The following is a 15,121-nucleotide window of genomic DNA, read 5'->3' as shown; positions in this document are numbered from 1 at the left end:
ACAGCTGTGCCATCGAGCCTGTCACATAGCGCTCAGATATTCATTGGGTCTCACACAATCCAAAAGTGTCCAGTGTCCACAAGTGTCTGCAGAAATTCAAAATCTCCCTTATCCTCTCGTCACTTTTGTCACAGCTGTGCCATCGAGCCTGTGACATAGCGCTCAGATATCAGTGGGCCTCACACAATCCAAAAGTGTCCAGTGTCCACAAGTGTCTGCAGAAATTCAAAATCTCCCTTATCCTCTCGTCACTTTTGTCACAGCTGTGCCATCGAGCCTGTCACATAGCGCTCAGATATCAGTGGCCCTCACACAATCCAAAAGTATCCAGTGTCCACAAGTGTCTGCAGAAATTAAAAATCTCCCTTATCCTCTCGTCACTTTTGTCACAGCTGTGCCATCGAGCCTGTGACATAGCGCTCAGATATCAGTGGGCCTCACACAATCCAAAAGTGTCCAGTGTCCACAAGTGTCTGCAGAAATTCAAAATCTCCCCTGTCCTATAGACACCTTGTACCTTGTTTTACATTACTATATAGTTTGTTGGATTTTGTCTACATTTCTACCAAAAATGAGGAAGGCTGGTGGAAGAAGCCGTGGAATTGGGCGGGGGTTGGCAGCTGGTAATGATGGTGTTGGTGGTGGATCTGATGGTAGTGGCAAGAGCAAAATAGGACCAAATGCAGGAGGTGTTGAGCCTGCATCATCGTCTGGCTACATAAGGCCTCGAACGCTTAGTTTTCTAGGAGTTGGCAAACCGCTTTTAAAGCCAGAGCATCAGGAAAAAGTTTTGTCTTACATTGCTGACTCAGCCTCCAGCTCTATCGCCTCCTCTTCTTCAGTTGTAAAAAGTAAAAGCACTGAGTCGTCATTGGAGGCTCATGTTCATGAACCACACCTTTCCTTGTGTCCTTCACCCCAACCAAGATTGAAGGATGATGCAGGCCATACTACTGATTACTCCATGGAGCTGTTTTTACATACCATGCCTGGATTATCAAGTCAAATGGTGAATTACCCAGGCCAAGATGAATCTGACATGGAGTGCACTGATGCACAGCCGCTGATGGATGATTCTGCTGGTACATTCACTGAGAGCACTACATTGTCCTCGCAGTGTACAGAGCCAGATTCTGACCCTGATGAGACTCAGGTGCCCCTTCCCGCACACTATACCACCATACACGGTGACACAGAGGAAGGTGCACATGACATAGAAGAGGAGGTGATGGATGACCCAGTTGTTGACCCAGATTGGCATCCATTGGGGGAAGAGGGTGCTGCTTCCAATAGCTCAGATGAGGAGCATCCACAGCAGACATCGACATCGCAACAGCTGTTATCTGGCAGGCCCGGAGCACTCCAAAGACAGGTTCCAAACATCAAAAGAGTTGCTGGACAGCTTGTCCAGAGGGTCAAAAGATCACAGCGTGCTAGGCCGCAAAATGTCTGCCAAAGTAGGAAGAGTGCAGTGTGGCACTTTTTTGACCAAAATCCTCATGATCAGGCCAAGGTTATCTGTAAGAAGTGCGTAAAGACCTTTAGCCGAGGGAAAAATCTGAAAAATTTGAATACCAGTTGCATGCTTAGACATTTAACCAGCATGCACTTGCAAGCATGGACACAGCACCAAACCTCAAGTGCCACATGTGCAACTGATCACAACGAAGGTAGTCAGCAACGCTACATTGTTTCCCCCACTGTAAGCCCACCGGTTAGCACAGCAGCAAATGTTGAGGTGTCGTTGCAAGGCCACAGCAGTCAGGGAATCCCACTGTTATATCAACGAAAGACTGATTCTAGGCCATCAGAAAGAACACCAACTCCATCACCATCATCAACCCTCTCTCAGTCCGCCCTGTCCACCGCTACTTCCACCATATGCAGCTCTCAAGTCCAGCTCACCCTCCCAGACACTATGAGTAGGTCAAGAAAGTACTCAGTCTCTCATCCGCGTACACTGGGTTTGAACGCCCACATTGCCAAACTAATCTCGTTTGAGATGATGCCCTTTCGGTTGGTGGAAAGCACAGCTTTCCGCGAACTCATGGCCTATGCAGTACCACGCTATGACCTACCCAGTCGCCACTTCTTCTCTCGCAAAGCCATCCCAGCCCTCCACCATCATGTGAAAGACCGCATTGTCCATGCACTCAAGCAGTCAGTGAGCGGAAAGGTGCACCTCACAACTGATGCATGGTCCAGTCGGCATGGCCAGGGCCGTTACGTGTCCATCACTGCGCACTGGGTTAATGTGGTGGATGCAGGGTCCACAGGGGACAGCGGTGGTGGGACAGTGCTGCCTAGCCCACGGTATAGGAAACAGTTGGCTGTAGGCGTTCGACCCTCCTCCTCCTCCTCCTCCAGAAGCGAAAGCTCGTCCACAGAGCGCAGTCGTACGAGCACTCCATCTGCAGCTGCCACTGTTGCACACGATGTGTCCCCCTATCGAGCAGCTAGTGGAAAGCGTCAGCAGGCTGTGTTGCAGATGATGTGTTTGGGCAACAGACACACCGCCGAGGTGCTGGCCGAGTACTTGAAGCGACAAACTGAGTCATGGCTGGGCAGTGTACATCTTGAGGCAGGCAAGGTAGTTAGTGATAACGGCCGTAATTTTGTGGCAGCCATAGCCCTTTCAAAACTCAGCCATATACCTTGCTTGGCTCACACCTTGAACCTGGTGGTGCAGTGCTTCCTCAAAAATTATCTGGAGTTAACAGCCCTGCTCCAGAAGGTGCGAAGACTGTGCGCGCACATCCGCCGGTCGCCTGTACACTCCGTTCGTATGCAGAAGCTGCAGCGATTGCTCCACCTTCCCAACCACCGCCTCATTATCGACATTGCAACAAGGTGGAACTCCACCCTGCACATGGTGGAGCGGCTGTGCGAGCAGAGGCAGGCCATAATGCATTTGTGGGAGGATACACGGCCAGGCACTTTGAGAGCAGACATGGAGTTGACAGGTGTGCAGTGGTCGAAGCTGAAAGACCTCTGTAAAGTCCTTCAGTGTTTTGAGGAATGCACACGGCTGGTAAGCGCAGACGACGCCATCCTAAGCATGAGCATCCCACTTATGCGTCTGCTCATGCAAACTTTGACGCACCTTAAGGAGCAGGCGTCTGCAGCCAATGTTGATGAGGAGGAAGAGGAGGAGGGAATCCTTGATGACATTCAGCCATTGTCTGCTCAGGGACCTCTCCTGGACGAGGTGGAGGAAGTAGAGGAGGAGGAGGAGGATGATGGGGATGATTACTTAGGGGAGGAGGATGCATCTCGTGGGGCAAGTGAAAATGTTGGCGTGGCAAGGTCTGGTACAGGGTTTGTGCGTGACTGGAGGGATGTGGATTTGCCAGAAAGTGCTCCTCCAACCAGCACTCGCAGTGCATCATTGACACCGGGAACATTGGCCCACATGTCAGATTATGCCTTGCAGATCCTAAAAAGGGACCCACGCATTGCCAAAATGATGAACGATGACGACTACTGGTTGGCCAGCATCCTGGATCCACGCTATAAAGGCAAATTACAAAACATCATGCCACAGGAGAACCTTGACGTAATATTGGCTAATAAACAAGCAACTCTGGTAAATCGGTTGCTTGAGGCATTCCCAGCACACAGCAGCGGTGATGGTTCTCACACGAGCCGTACGGGCCGGGGGCAGCTTGGCAGTGGTGTTCGTGGTGCACACAGCAGAAGTGGCGTTGGAGACAGGGGTTTCATGACAATGTTGTGGACTGATTTTTCAAGTACCGCTCACACAACTGGTAATACTGCATCGATGGAAAGTGACAGGAGACAGCAGTTGTCAACTATGGTTACAAACTACTTTTCCTCCCATATCGATGTTCTCCCACACAGGTCATTCCCCTTTGACTATTGGGCCGCTAAACTGGACACCTGGCCTGAATTGGCACAATATGCCTTACAGGAGCTCGCTTGCCCAGCTGCAAGTGTGCTATCGGAAAGAGTCTTCAGTGCAGCTGGATCAATCCTGACAGAAAAAAGGACCCGTCTGTCAACCCAAAATGTGGATGATCTAACCTTCATTAAAATGAACCACGCATGGGTTTCCAAGGATTTTGTCCCACCTTCCCCTGATGACACATAGGGTGACAGAAAAATGGCTTGCTTTGGTCCACCTCTTCCTGGGACTTGACCTATTTCACCTTTTGCATCAGCTGAATGTCCAACATCAACATATGCCACTTTCTAAAACTCCCTAACTGTGCTGCCTCCCCCCCCATGGCCGGGGTCACCACCTAGCGCATGACACCGTGCGAGTGCCGTTGCCCTGGACAGGTGGGTAGGCCGACTCTTGGGCGCGGGCACTGGCACAGGGTCCTTCATAGTGCAATCAAGTGTCTCTGACGGTGGTGGTGCACACCCGCCATCAGACACACCGCCGTACTATGAGGGGCCCAGTGCCAGTACCGACGCCCACGAGTGGGCCCCCCTTGCTTGGGCAGGGCCCCAGCATTTGCAATCTTTACCTCTCCCTGCTCCTCCGCTGTTTAGTCTGGGCCGTCAAATCCATACTGTGCCTGACACCGTCTGAGCCTGCCTCCTGATGTATAGACATATATTTTGAATGTGTACGCTATCCATACATGTTATCCGGGGAAACGGTACCCTTTCTAACCTTTGTGCAATCACGTGCAATCCATACTGGGCCTAACACCGTCTGAGCCTGCCTCCTGATGTATAGACATATATTTTGAATGTGTACGCTATCCATACATGTTATCCGGGGAAACGGTACCCTTTCTAACCTTTGTGCAATCACGTGCAATCCATACTGGGCCTAACACCGTCTTCCTGCCTCCTGATGTATAGACATATATTTTGAATGTGTACGCTATGCATACATGTTATCTGGGGATACGGTACCCTTTCTAACCTTTGTGCAATCACGTGCAATCCATACTGGGCCTAACACCGTCTGAGCCTGCCTCCTGATGTATAGACATATATTTTGAATGTGTACGCTATCCATACATGTTATCCGGGGAAACGGTACCCTTTCTAACCTTTGTGCAATCACGTGCAATCCATACTGGGCCTAACACCGTCTGAGCCTGCCTCCTGATGTATAGACATATATTTTGAATGTGTATGCTATCCATACATGTTATCTGGGGATACGGTACCCTTTCTAACCTTTGTGCAATCACTTGCAAGCCATACTGGGCCTTACACCGTCTGAGCCTGCCTCCTGATGTATAGACATATATTTTGAATGTGTACGCTATCCATACATGTTATCCGGGGATACGGTACCCTTTCTAACCTTTGTGCAATCACGTGCAATCCATACTGGGCCTAACACCGTCTGAGCCTGCCTCCTGATGTATAGACATATATTTTGAATGTGTACGCTATCCATACATGTTATCCGGGGATACGGTACCCTTTCTATCCTTTGTGCAATCACGTGCAATCCATACTGGGCCTAACACCGTCTGAGCCTGCCTCCTGATGTATAGACATACAGTATATTTTGAATGTGTACGCTATCCATACATGTTATCTGGGGATACGGTACCCTTTCTCACCTTTGTGCAATCACGTGTAATCCATACTGGGCGTGAGAACGGCTGGCGAGCTGTTAAGCATGCTACAGCACCTGTGGTTTGCACACGTAAGTTTTTCATTTTTTCAGGAATGACGGTTAGGCCTAATTCCGGAACTGCGGTTGACCTGCACTTACTGGGAAATCATTGTTCGCGGGTAATAATTGTAATCAGTGATCCCCATCACTAACGTTGTTCAGCGGGTTATCTGCACCTGTAAGCGACAAACGCTGGCCTTTTCAGTGTAGCGCACATGCAGCCACGGACATGTAAGGGCATGACACACCAGTTATTGGCCAATCTCATGTGCCAGAGCCTCATGTGTCCCTCTAGTAAGCCGGACTCGGACCGCGGGGCATGACGGAGTCTCGTTCGTTAACGGAATTAAGCTTGCAATGTGTGCATCTGTTCTGTAGCTGGCATGGTTGAGGTTTCCCAGGTGGAGTCGAATTTAACCGTAGGCTCCACTCCTGGTGGTGCCCTTCTGGACATTCCTTTAAGGTTCAGCTTTGCAACCATACTGCCCACATAAAACAAACACTTTGCCTTCATGAACGCTGTTTGGAGGGTCATGACTCGTGGGAATAACGCCGCCCAATCAGTTAACCTGCTAGAGAGATCGTTCGTTGCTCCCAAGCATGACATCACACTCCCTAGGAAGAAGGTAATGCCACTGTGGCGACCGTACTCCTGGGGGCGACACAAGTGCACTGATGCCCAGCCACTGCTCGATGAATCTGCTGGTACATTGACCCAGACCACTACATTCCCCTCGCACGCTACACGACCTGAATTTGACCCTGATGAAACTCAGGTTACCCTTCCCATATACAGTTCCATCTTACACAGTGACAAAGAGGAAGCTGCAGATGAAAGTGCAGGTTCGGCCCACCCGCCATCAGACACACCACCGTACTATCAGGGGCCCTGTGCCAGTGCCGTCGCCAACGAGTGGGCCCCCTCTGCTTGCTCAGGATCACAGCACTTGCAAAGTTGAAATACTGTGCAGTGAGATGGAAGATGGGGACCACAAGGAGTCCAGACAAGTACAGGGATTCCCTAGCGAGGAGACTTATTTGATTGTTTTCAATGTTGGGACAGCAATTTTTGGGGAGCACTATACTCTGGAGAATGATAGATGGGGCCCACCATACACTGGAACATTCCAAAGGTGGACATCAGACACTGGAGCAGCATTTACAGGGCCCATTATACACTAGAGCATTAGAAATGGGGCCCATTATGTTTGGAGCATTATTTGGGCCCATAAGACAGTGGAGCTTCATCCATGGGGACCAACATATACTGTAGCATTATGTGGAGCTCATCATATACTGTTTCAAACATTATATGGGACCAATGATTTTGTATGGAGAAATAGATGGGCCTCGTCATGAGATGTAAAAAGTGAGGTATTTTTCATTGTACTATACCGCTATTTCTCTGCCGTATCGGAGCATGATGAGTTGTGGTATGTGTTAAAGGGGCGCTCTTTCGCCCAGGGCACATGAAAACCTGCAGCCAGCCCTCCCCCCCACAACTTTAGCCAAATAACCCCCATTTTTCAGTGCGTAACTTGTATTATGAAGTTAATTAAGGTTGACAAGCTTAAGTAAGAAGAATTGATGCTTTTGGCATTCAAATGGGCACTGTAGGTGTGTTTCCTGTCCTCCTCTCACTGCCGACTTTTATTCCCCATTGACTTACATTGGGTTTCGTGTTTCGGGACGACCCCGACTTTTCCCTATAATTGGACGATCTTGCTCGACCCGACTTTTGGAAAAGTCGGGTTTCACGAAACGAAACGCGACCCTAAAAAACCAAAAGTCGCTCAACTCTAGTTAGCACAACTACTCTGTCCTAGGTTCAAATCACACAAAGGTGTTTGCGTGGGTTTCTTCTGGGTCTTCTGGCTTTCTCCCACACTAGGACATACTGATAGTGAATTTAGATTGTGAACCCCAATGGCGACAGTGACGATATCTGTAAAGTGCTGTGGCACTTCCTGCTGATGTTACCTCTCCATTTGACTATATGAAGAGTGGAACTACCAGGAATTGGTAAAATGGTGTCACCATTCTCCCGAGAGGTGAAATCCTGGAGGAGGAAATTAATATCAAGTAAGAAATTAGCAAAAACAGTGGTGACAGTGGGCCAAGGTGCAAAACAACCTAATCTAATTAAACCTCACTAAAATATATTTTTTATTACTGTATTTATTAAAAATGAAGAAGCAGCAGAAAAGATAAAAAAGAAGAGGGACTTTTTCCCTTCAGGCATTTATTATAACCATAGTTTAACCCCCTTCTTTTTTATGTCCATAGCCCTGCTAAATATTTTGGGAAGAACCTGACAACAGAACATTTTAAGATTCTGCACCCTGACTTTATGCGTTACTTAAGAAACAGGTGGGTTCTTTATCTTCACTGGCTATAAATATATGCATAGATGTGAATATAAGTACAGGGGGGAAAAGTATGATACACTACTGATTTTGTATGTTTTCCTACCTACAAAGAACAGAAAGGTCTGTAATTATTATCGCAGGCACACTTCACCTGTGAGAGACAGAATCTTTTAAAAAAATCATTGTATGATTTTTACATAATTAGCATTTTATTGCATGAAATAAGTATTTGATACAATAGAGAAACAGAAGTTAATTGTTTGTAATTACAGAGGTCAGACGTTTCCTGTAGTTCTTGACCAAGTTTGCACATACTGCAGCAGGGATTTTGGCCCACTCCTCCATACACATCTTCTCCAGACCTTTCAGGTTTCAGGGCAGTCGCTGGGCACCATTTAGTTTCAGCTCCCGCCAAAGATTTTCTATTGGGTTGAGGTCTAGGCCACTCCAGGACCTTGAAATGCTTCTTACAGAGCCACTGCTTAGTTGTCCTGTGTGTTTTGGGTCATTGTCATGCTGGAAGACTCAGCCACAACCCATCTTCAATGATCCTACTGAGGGAAGGAGGTTGTTGGCGAAAATCTGACGCTATATGACCCCATCCACCCTCCCTTCAATAAGGTGCAGTTGTTCTATCACTGTTACAGGAAAGCACCCCAAAAGTATGCTGTTTCCCCAACCATGCTTCATGGTTGGAATGGTGTTCTTGGGGATGTACTCATCCTTCTTCTTCCTCCAAACACGGCGAGTGTAGTTGATACCAAAAAGTTCTATTTTGGTCTCATCTGACCACATGACCTTCTCCTATATCTCCTCTGGATCATAAAGATGGTCAATGGCGAACTTCAAATGGGTCTGGACATGTACTGGTATGAACAGGGGGACTTGCGTACCCTGAAGGATTTTAATCCACGAACGCATAGCGTGTTACTAACGGTAATGTTTGAGATTGTGGTTCCAGCTCTCTTCAGGTCATTGACCAGGTCCTCACATGTAGTTCTTGGCTGATTCCTGATCTTTCTCAGAATCATTCTTACCCCATGAGGCGAGATCTTGGAGCCCCAGACCAAGCAAGATTGACAGCCATCTTGTGTTTCTTCCATTTTCTAATAATTGTGCCAACAGTTGTCTCCTTCTCACCAAACTTCTTGCCTACTGTCCTGTAGCCCATCCTAGCCTTGTGCAGGTCTAGAATGTTGTCCCTGGTGTCCTTAGACAGCTCTTTGGTCTTGGCCATGGTGGAGAGGTTAGAGTGTGATTGAGTGTCTGCACAGATGTCTTTTATACAGATAGCAAGTTCAAATAGGTGCAATTAATAAAGGTAATGAGTGTAGAGTAGGTGGGCTTCTTAATGAACAACTAACAGGCCTGTGAGAGCCAGAATTCTTACTGGTTGGTAGGTGATTAACCCCTTTCCTTCATTGGACGTAATATTCCGTCCATGTGCCCTGGGCCCTAATTACCATGGACGGAATATTACGTCATAGCGATAAGCGGCGCCCACGTGGTGAGCACCGCTTATCGCGGCCGGGTGTCAGCTAATTATTTGAAAGTCCAGCTCACCCACGTCTGACCTCACCGCACCTCAGACTCGGATCCGGCCCTGCCCTGGCCGCACAGCAATAATAAAAGAAGAAGTGATCCAGCTGAGTGCTCTGGTGATTTATTGAGTGCTGTTCAGAACAGCACTCAATAAATCACCAGAGCACTCAGCTGGATCACTTCTTCTTTTATTGTCAGCTAATTATCATAGCTGACACCCGGCACAATGTGCCCCGACACGTTAACCCCTTGTACACCACGATCAAACACGATCGCGGTGTACCGGGGGTTAAAGGGAAGCATCGGCAGGGAGGGGGCTCCCTCCGTGCTTCCCTGAGCCCCCCACAGCAGCGCAATGTGCAGCGCTGCTGCGGGGGGCTCCTTTCCTGCAGGTCCCCGGATCCAATATGGCGGCGGGGACCTCCGGAGGGCCTGCAGGAAGCTGGCTTCCTCAGTGCCTGCAAAGCGCAGGCAAGGAGGAAACCTGCACACTGCCTGTGACAGATTGCTGATCTGTCACAGCGATCTGTGATGTGACAGATCAGCGATCTGTCACAGGACAGTTATGTCCCCTCTGGGACATTGTAATAAAGTAAAAAAAAAAATTAAAAAAAAGTGTAAAAATAATTTAAAAAAAATCGCTAAATAAATTCAAGAAAAAAAATTCCCCAATAAATTCATTTTTTGGAAATAAAAAAACAAACAAACAATAAAAGTACACATATTTGGTATCGCTGTGTCCGTAACGACCCGCCCTATAAAACTGTCCCATTAGTTAACCCCTTAAGAGAACCCCTTAAAAAATAAAAATAAAAAACGAAGCAAAAAATAATGATTTATTATCATACCGCCGAACAAAAAGTGCAATAACGCGCGATCAAAAAGACGCATATAAATATCCATGGTACCGCTGAAAACGTCATCTTGTCCCGCAAAAAATGAGCTGCCACACAGCATCATCAGCGAAAAAAAAAGTTATAGCTTGCAGAATAAAGCGATGCAAAAATAATTATTTTTTATATAAAATTGTTTTCATTGCATAAAACCGAAAAAACAACCTAAATGAGGTATCGCTGTAACCGTACTGACCCGAAGAAGAAAACCGCTTTATCAATATTATCGCACGCGGAACGGCGTAAACGCACCACCCAAAAGAAATTCATGAAACGCTGTTTTTTTGTAAATTCTGCGTCCCAAAAAACAAAATAAAAAGCGATCAAAAAATGTCATGTGTCCAAAATGGTACCAATAAAAACGTCAACTCGTCCCGCAAAAAATAAGACCTCATATGACTCGGTGGGTCAAAATATGGACAAATTATAGCTCTCAATATGTGGTGATGCAAAAACTATTTTTACAATAAAAAGGGTCTTTTAGCGTTTGACAGCTGCCAAATATAAATACCGCCATAAATAGTAAATCAAACCCCCCGTTATCACCCCCTTAGTTAGGGAAAAATAATAAAATTTAAAAAATGTATTTATTTCCATTTTCCCATTAGGGTTAGGGCTAGGGCTAGGGTTAAGGCTAGGGTTAGGGCTAGGGTTAGGGGTGTGTTGGGGTTAGGGTTGGAGTTAGAATTGGGGGTTTCCACTATTTGCGCACATCAGGTGCTCTCCAAACGCAACATGGCGTCTGATCTCAATTCCAGCCAATTCTGCGTTGAAAAAGTCAAATGGTGGTCCTTCCCTTCCAAGCTCTGCCATGCGCCCAAACAGTGTTTTACCCCCACATATGGGGTATCAGCCTACTCAGGACAATTTCCAAAACAACTTTTGGGGTCCAATTTCTCCTGTTGCCCTTAGGAAAATAAAAAATTGGGGGCAAAAATATAATTTTTGTGGAAAAAAATTGATTTTTTTATTTTCACGCCTGGGCGTTATAAACTTCTGTGAAGCCCTTGGGGGTTTAAAGTGCTCACCCCACATCTAGATAAGTTCCTTGGGGGGTCTAGTTTCCAAAATGGTGTCATTTGTGGGGGGATTCCACTGTTTTGGTACATCAGGGGCTTTCCAAACGCGACATGGTGTCCGATCTCAATTCCAGCCAAAATCGTCAAATGGCGCTGCTTCCCTTCCGAGCTCTGCCATGCGCCCAAATAGTGGTCTGCGCCCACATATGGGGTATCAGCGTACTCAGGACAAATTGCACAGTAACTTTTAGGGTCCTGTTACCCTTGGGAAAATAAAAATTGGGGGTGAAAAGATCATTTTGTGGAAAAAATATGATTTTTTTAATTGTACCGCTGTACGTTATAAACTTCTGTGAAGCCCTTGTGGGTTCAAAGTTCTCACCACGTATCTAGATAAGTTCCTTGGGGGGTCTAGTTTCCAAAATGGGGTCACTTGTGGGGAGTTTCCACTGTTTAGGTACATCAGGGGCTCTCCAAACGTGACATGGCGTCCGATCTGAATTCCAGCCAATTTTGCATTGTAAAAGTCAAACGGCGCTCCTTCCCTTCTGAGCTCTGCCATGCGCCGAAACAGTGGTTCCCCCCCCACATATCAGGTATCAGCGTACTCAGGACAAATTGCACAATAATTTTTGCAGTCCAATTTCTCCTGTTACCCTTGGTAAAATAAAAAAAATTGAACCTGAAGTATTTTCTTTGTGATAAAAAGTTAAATGTTCATTTTTTTTTTAAATATTCAAAAAATTCCTGTGAAGCACATGAAGGGTTAATAAACTCCTTGGTGCAGTTTTTAGAATGGTGTCACTTTTGGGTATTTTCTATTATATAGACCCCTCAAAGTGGCTTCAAATGTGATGTGGTCCGTAAAAATAAAATGGTGTTGCAAAAATGAGAAATCGCTGGTCAACTTTTAACCCTTATAACTTCCTAACAAAAAAAAATTTTGGTTCCAAAATTGTGCTGATGTAAAGTAAATATGTGGGAAATGTTACTTATTAAGTTTTTTGTGTGCCATATCTCTGTGATTTAAGGGCATAAAAATTCAAAGGTGGAAAATTGCGAAATTTTCTAAATTTTCGCCAAATTTCTATTTTTTCACAAATAAACGCAAGTTATATGAATGAAATTTTACCACTAACATGAAGTACAATATGTCACGAGAAAACAATGTCAGAATCACCGGGATCCATGGAAGCGTTCCAGAGTTATGGCCTCATAAAAGGACAGTGGTCAGAATTGTAAAAATTGGCCCGGGAGTTAACGTGCAAACCACCCTTGGTAGTGAAGGGGTTAAATACTAATACTAAAAACTTATGGTTTTCTAAGTGTTTTTTAAAAAATATATCTGAAAATGTGGACATGCATTTGTATTCAGTCTTTTGGGGTATGTCAGAACTTTTTTTGGCTAAATGCAAAATATTATGTGTGACTGAAAACTAACACTGTACATCCCTCTAAAGCACCATCCTCACTGTTAGACATGGTGACGGCAGCTTCATGCTGTTTGGATGCTTTTCGTCAGCAGGGACAGGGAAGCTGGCCAGAGGTGATGGGAAGATGGATGAATCTACAGGTGCTTCTCACAAAATTAGAATATCATCAAAAAGTTAATTTATTTCAGTTCCTCAATACAAAAAGTGAAACTCATATATTATATTGAGTCATTACACACAGAGTGATCTATTTCAAGTGTTTATTTCTGTTAATGTTGATGATTATGGCTTACAGACAATAAAAACCCAAAAGTGATTCTCTCAGTAAATTAGAATAATTAACAAAAAACCTGAAGAAAATATTAACAAGTGCCCTCGGTATCTTTTTTAGTATTGGGGTTTAAGTGAAAAATAACAACAGAACTTGAAGGAAGGAGATAGGAGTCTCTGAAACGCGTCAGATAGTTTCTGGCCCACATTGCGATCTGTAACTTTTTTTTAATTTTGACTACAGCCAGGCATAACACGTGACTCTGACGTCACGCCAGGTCCCGTGCTGACGAGCACAAGCATGACCAGTGAGCACAGAGGTTACTGCCTTTCTTTCCCGGGCGGTAAGCCTATGGGTACCGTTACACCTAGCGATGCACCAGCGATCCCGACTAGCGATATGACGCGGTCAGGATCGCTGGTGCATCGCTAGGTGGTCGCTAGTGAGCTGCCACACAGGCAGATCTCACCAGCGACATCGCTGGGGTCGGGGATCGCTACTTACCTGTCAGACGCGGCGATCCTGCGTCCTCCCGCCCGGCTCCACGCGTCGCTCGTCGTCACAGCAGGAAGCGTCGCAGGAAGTGGACGACGAGGAATGATCCAGGAGCTTCTCGCGCGACCAGCGATAACCAGCGGGGGAGCCGGTCGGAGGTAAGTATCACATGCAGCGAAATCGCTAGCAATATCGCTGCAACGTCACAAAATCGGTGACTTTACAGCGATATTGCTAGCGATATCGCAGAGTGTAACGGGGGCTTAACAGTGTCTGCTATGGGCCGGAGCAGCACTGTGTTATAAGCTAATTCACTGAACAACTCCTCTGGGACCTTTTTACAAGCACCCGGATTATCTTCACCATGGGTCATTGCTTCTTTGACTGCAACTTGGACTATTTCTTCAGGACATCACTTGAATTATTTGCATCTAGCTACATGAAGTACATCCTTATTCTGATCTAATTGTGCACATTATCATTTTGAATGAACCATTTATACTCTGATTGCCCTAAGCATTTTTAATTGTTTTTTTTAATGACAACACCAGTGCTGCTCCGGCCCGTAGCAAACACTGTTAGGCTTACCGTCCGGGAAAGAAAGGCAGTGACCTCAAAGATACTGAGCGCACTTGTTAATATTTTCTTCAGGTTTTATCTTGACAGTTGTGGTGACTATTGTCTTCTACTTGGGCTGGTGGTACTTTTTATGCAAGTGAGCGCCACTGTATGATCATTATTTAATTAACAAAAAACACCTGCAAAGGCTTCCTAAGCGTTTTAAAAAGGTTCCTTAGTCTATTTCAGTAGGCTCCACAATCATGGGGAAGACTGCTGACTTGATAGATGTCCAGAAGGCAGTCATTGACACACTCCACAAGGAGGGTAAGCCACAAAAGGTCATTGCTAAAGAAACTGTCTGGTCACAGAGTGCTGCACCCAAGAATATTAATGGAAAGTTGAGTGGAAGGAAAAAGTGTGGTAGAAAAAGGCGCACAACCAATCGGGATAACCGCAGCCTTGAAAGGATTGTTAAGAAAAGGCCATTCAAAAATTTGCTGGAGAGTTACAGGTAGTGGACTGCTGCTGGAGTCATTGCTTCAAAAGCCACCACACACAGATATATCCAGGACATGGGCTACAAGTGTCACATTCCTTGTGTCGTCACTCATGACCAATAGACCGCGCCAGAAGTGTCTTACCTGGGCCAAGGAGAAAAAGAACTGGACTGTTGCTCATTGGTCTAAGGTGTTGTTTTCAGATGAAAGTAAACTTTGCATTTCATTTGGAAATCAAGGTCTCAGAGTCTGGAGGAAGAGTGGAGAGGCCACAATCCAAGCTGCTTGAGGTCTAGTGTGAAGTTTCCACAATCAGCGATGGTTTGGAGAGGCATGTCATTTGATGGTGTAGGTCCACTGTGTTTTATCAAGACCAAAGTCAGTGCAGCCGTCTACCAGGAAATTTTAGAGCACTTCATGCTTCCCTCTG

General features: G+C 46.0%; 1 protein-coding gene across 2 annotated transcripts in view; it reads left to right on the top strand.

Annotated features, from left to right (window-relative positions):
- LOC141058478 (alpha-N-acetylgalactosaminide alpha-2,6-sialyltransferase 2-like) overlaps positions 1 to 15,121 on the top strand; it is a 90,916-nt gene that overhangs the window by 56,493 nt on the left and 19,302 nt on the right. For both annotated transcript variants that reach the window (XM_073554700.1, XM_073554701.1), the window contains exon 7: positions 7,898 to 7,981. In XM_073554700.1, coding sequence (XP_073410801.1) covers positions 7,898 to 7,981 — 84 coding nt within the window. The remainder of the gene's footprint in view (positions 1 to 7,897; positions 7,982 to 15,121) is intronic.

The sequence above is a fragment of the Dendrobates tinctorius genome, unplaced genomic scaffold, assembly GCF_039654945.1.
Source record: "Dendrobates tinctorius isolate UK_male_01 unplaced genomic scaffold, ASM3965494v1 ptg000212l, whole genome shotgun sequence".
NCBI classification, from domain to species: Eukaryota; Metazoa; Chordata; class Amphibia; order Anura; family Dendrobatidae; genus Dendrobates; species Dendrobates tinctorius.
Note: the sequence above shows the minus strand (reverse complement) of the source record. Positions and strands in the feature narration are given on the sequence as shown.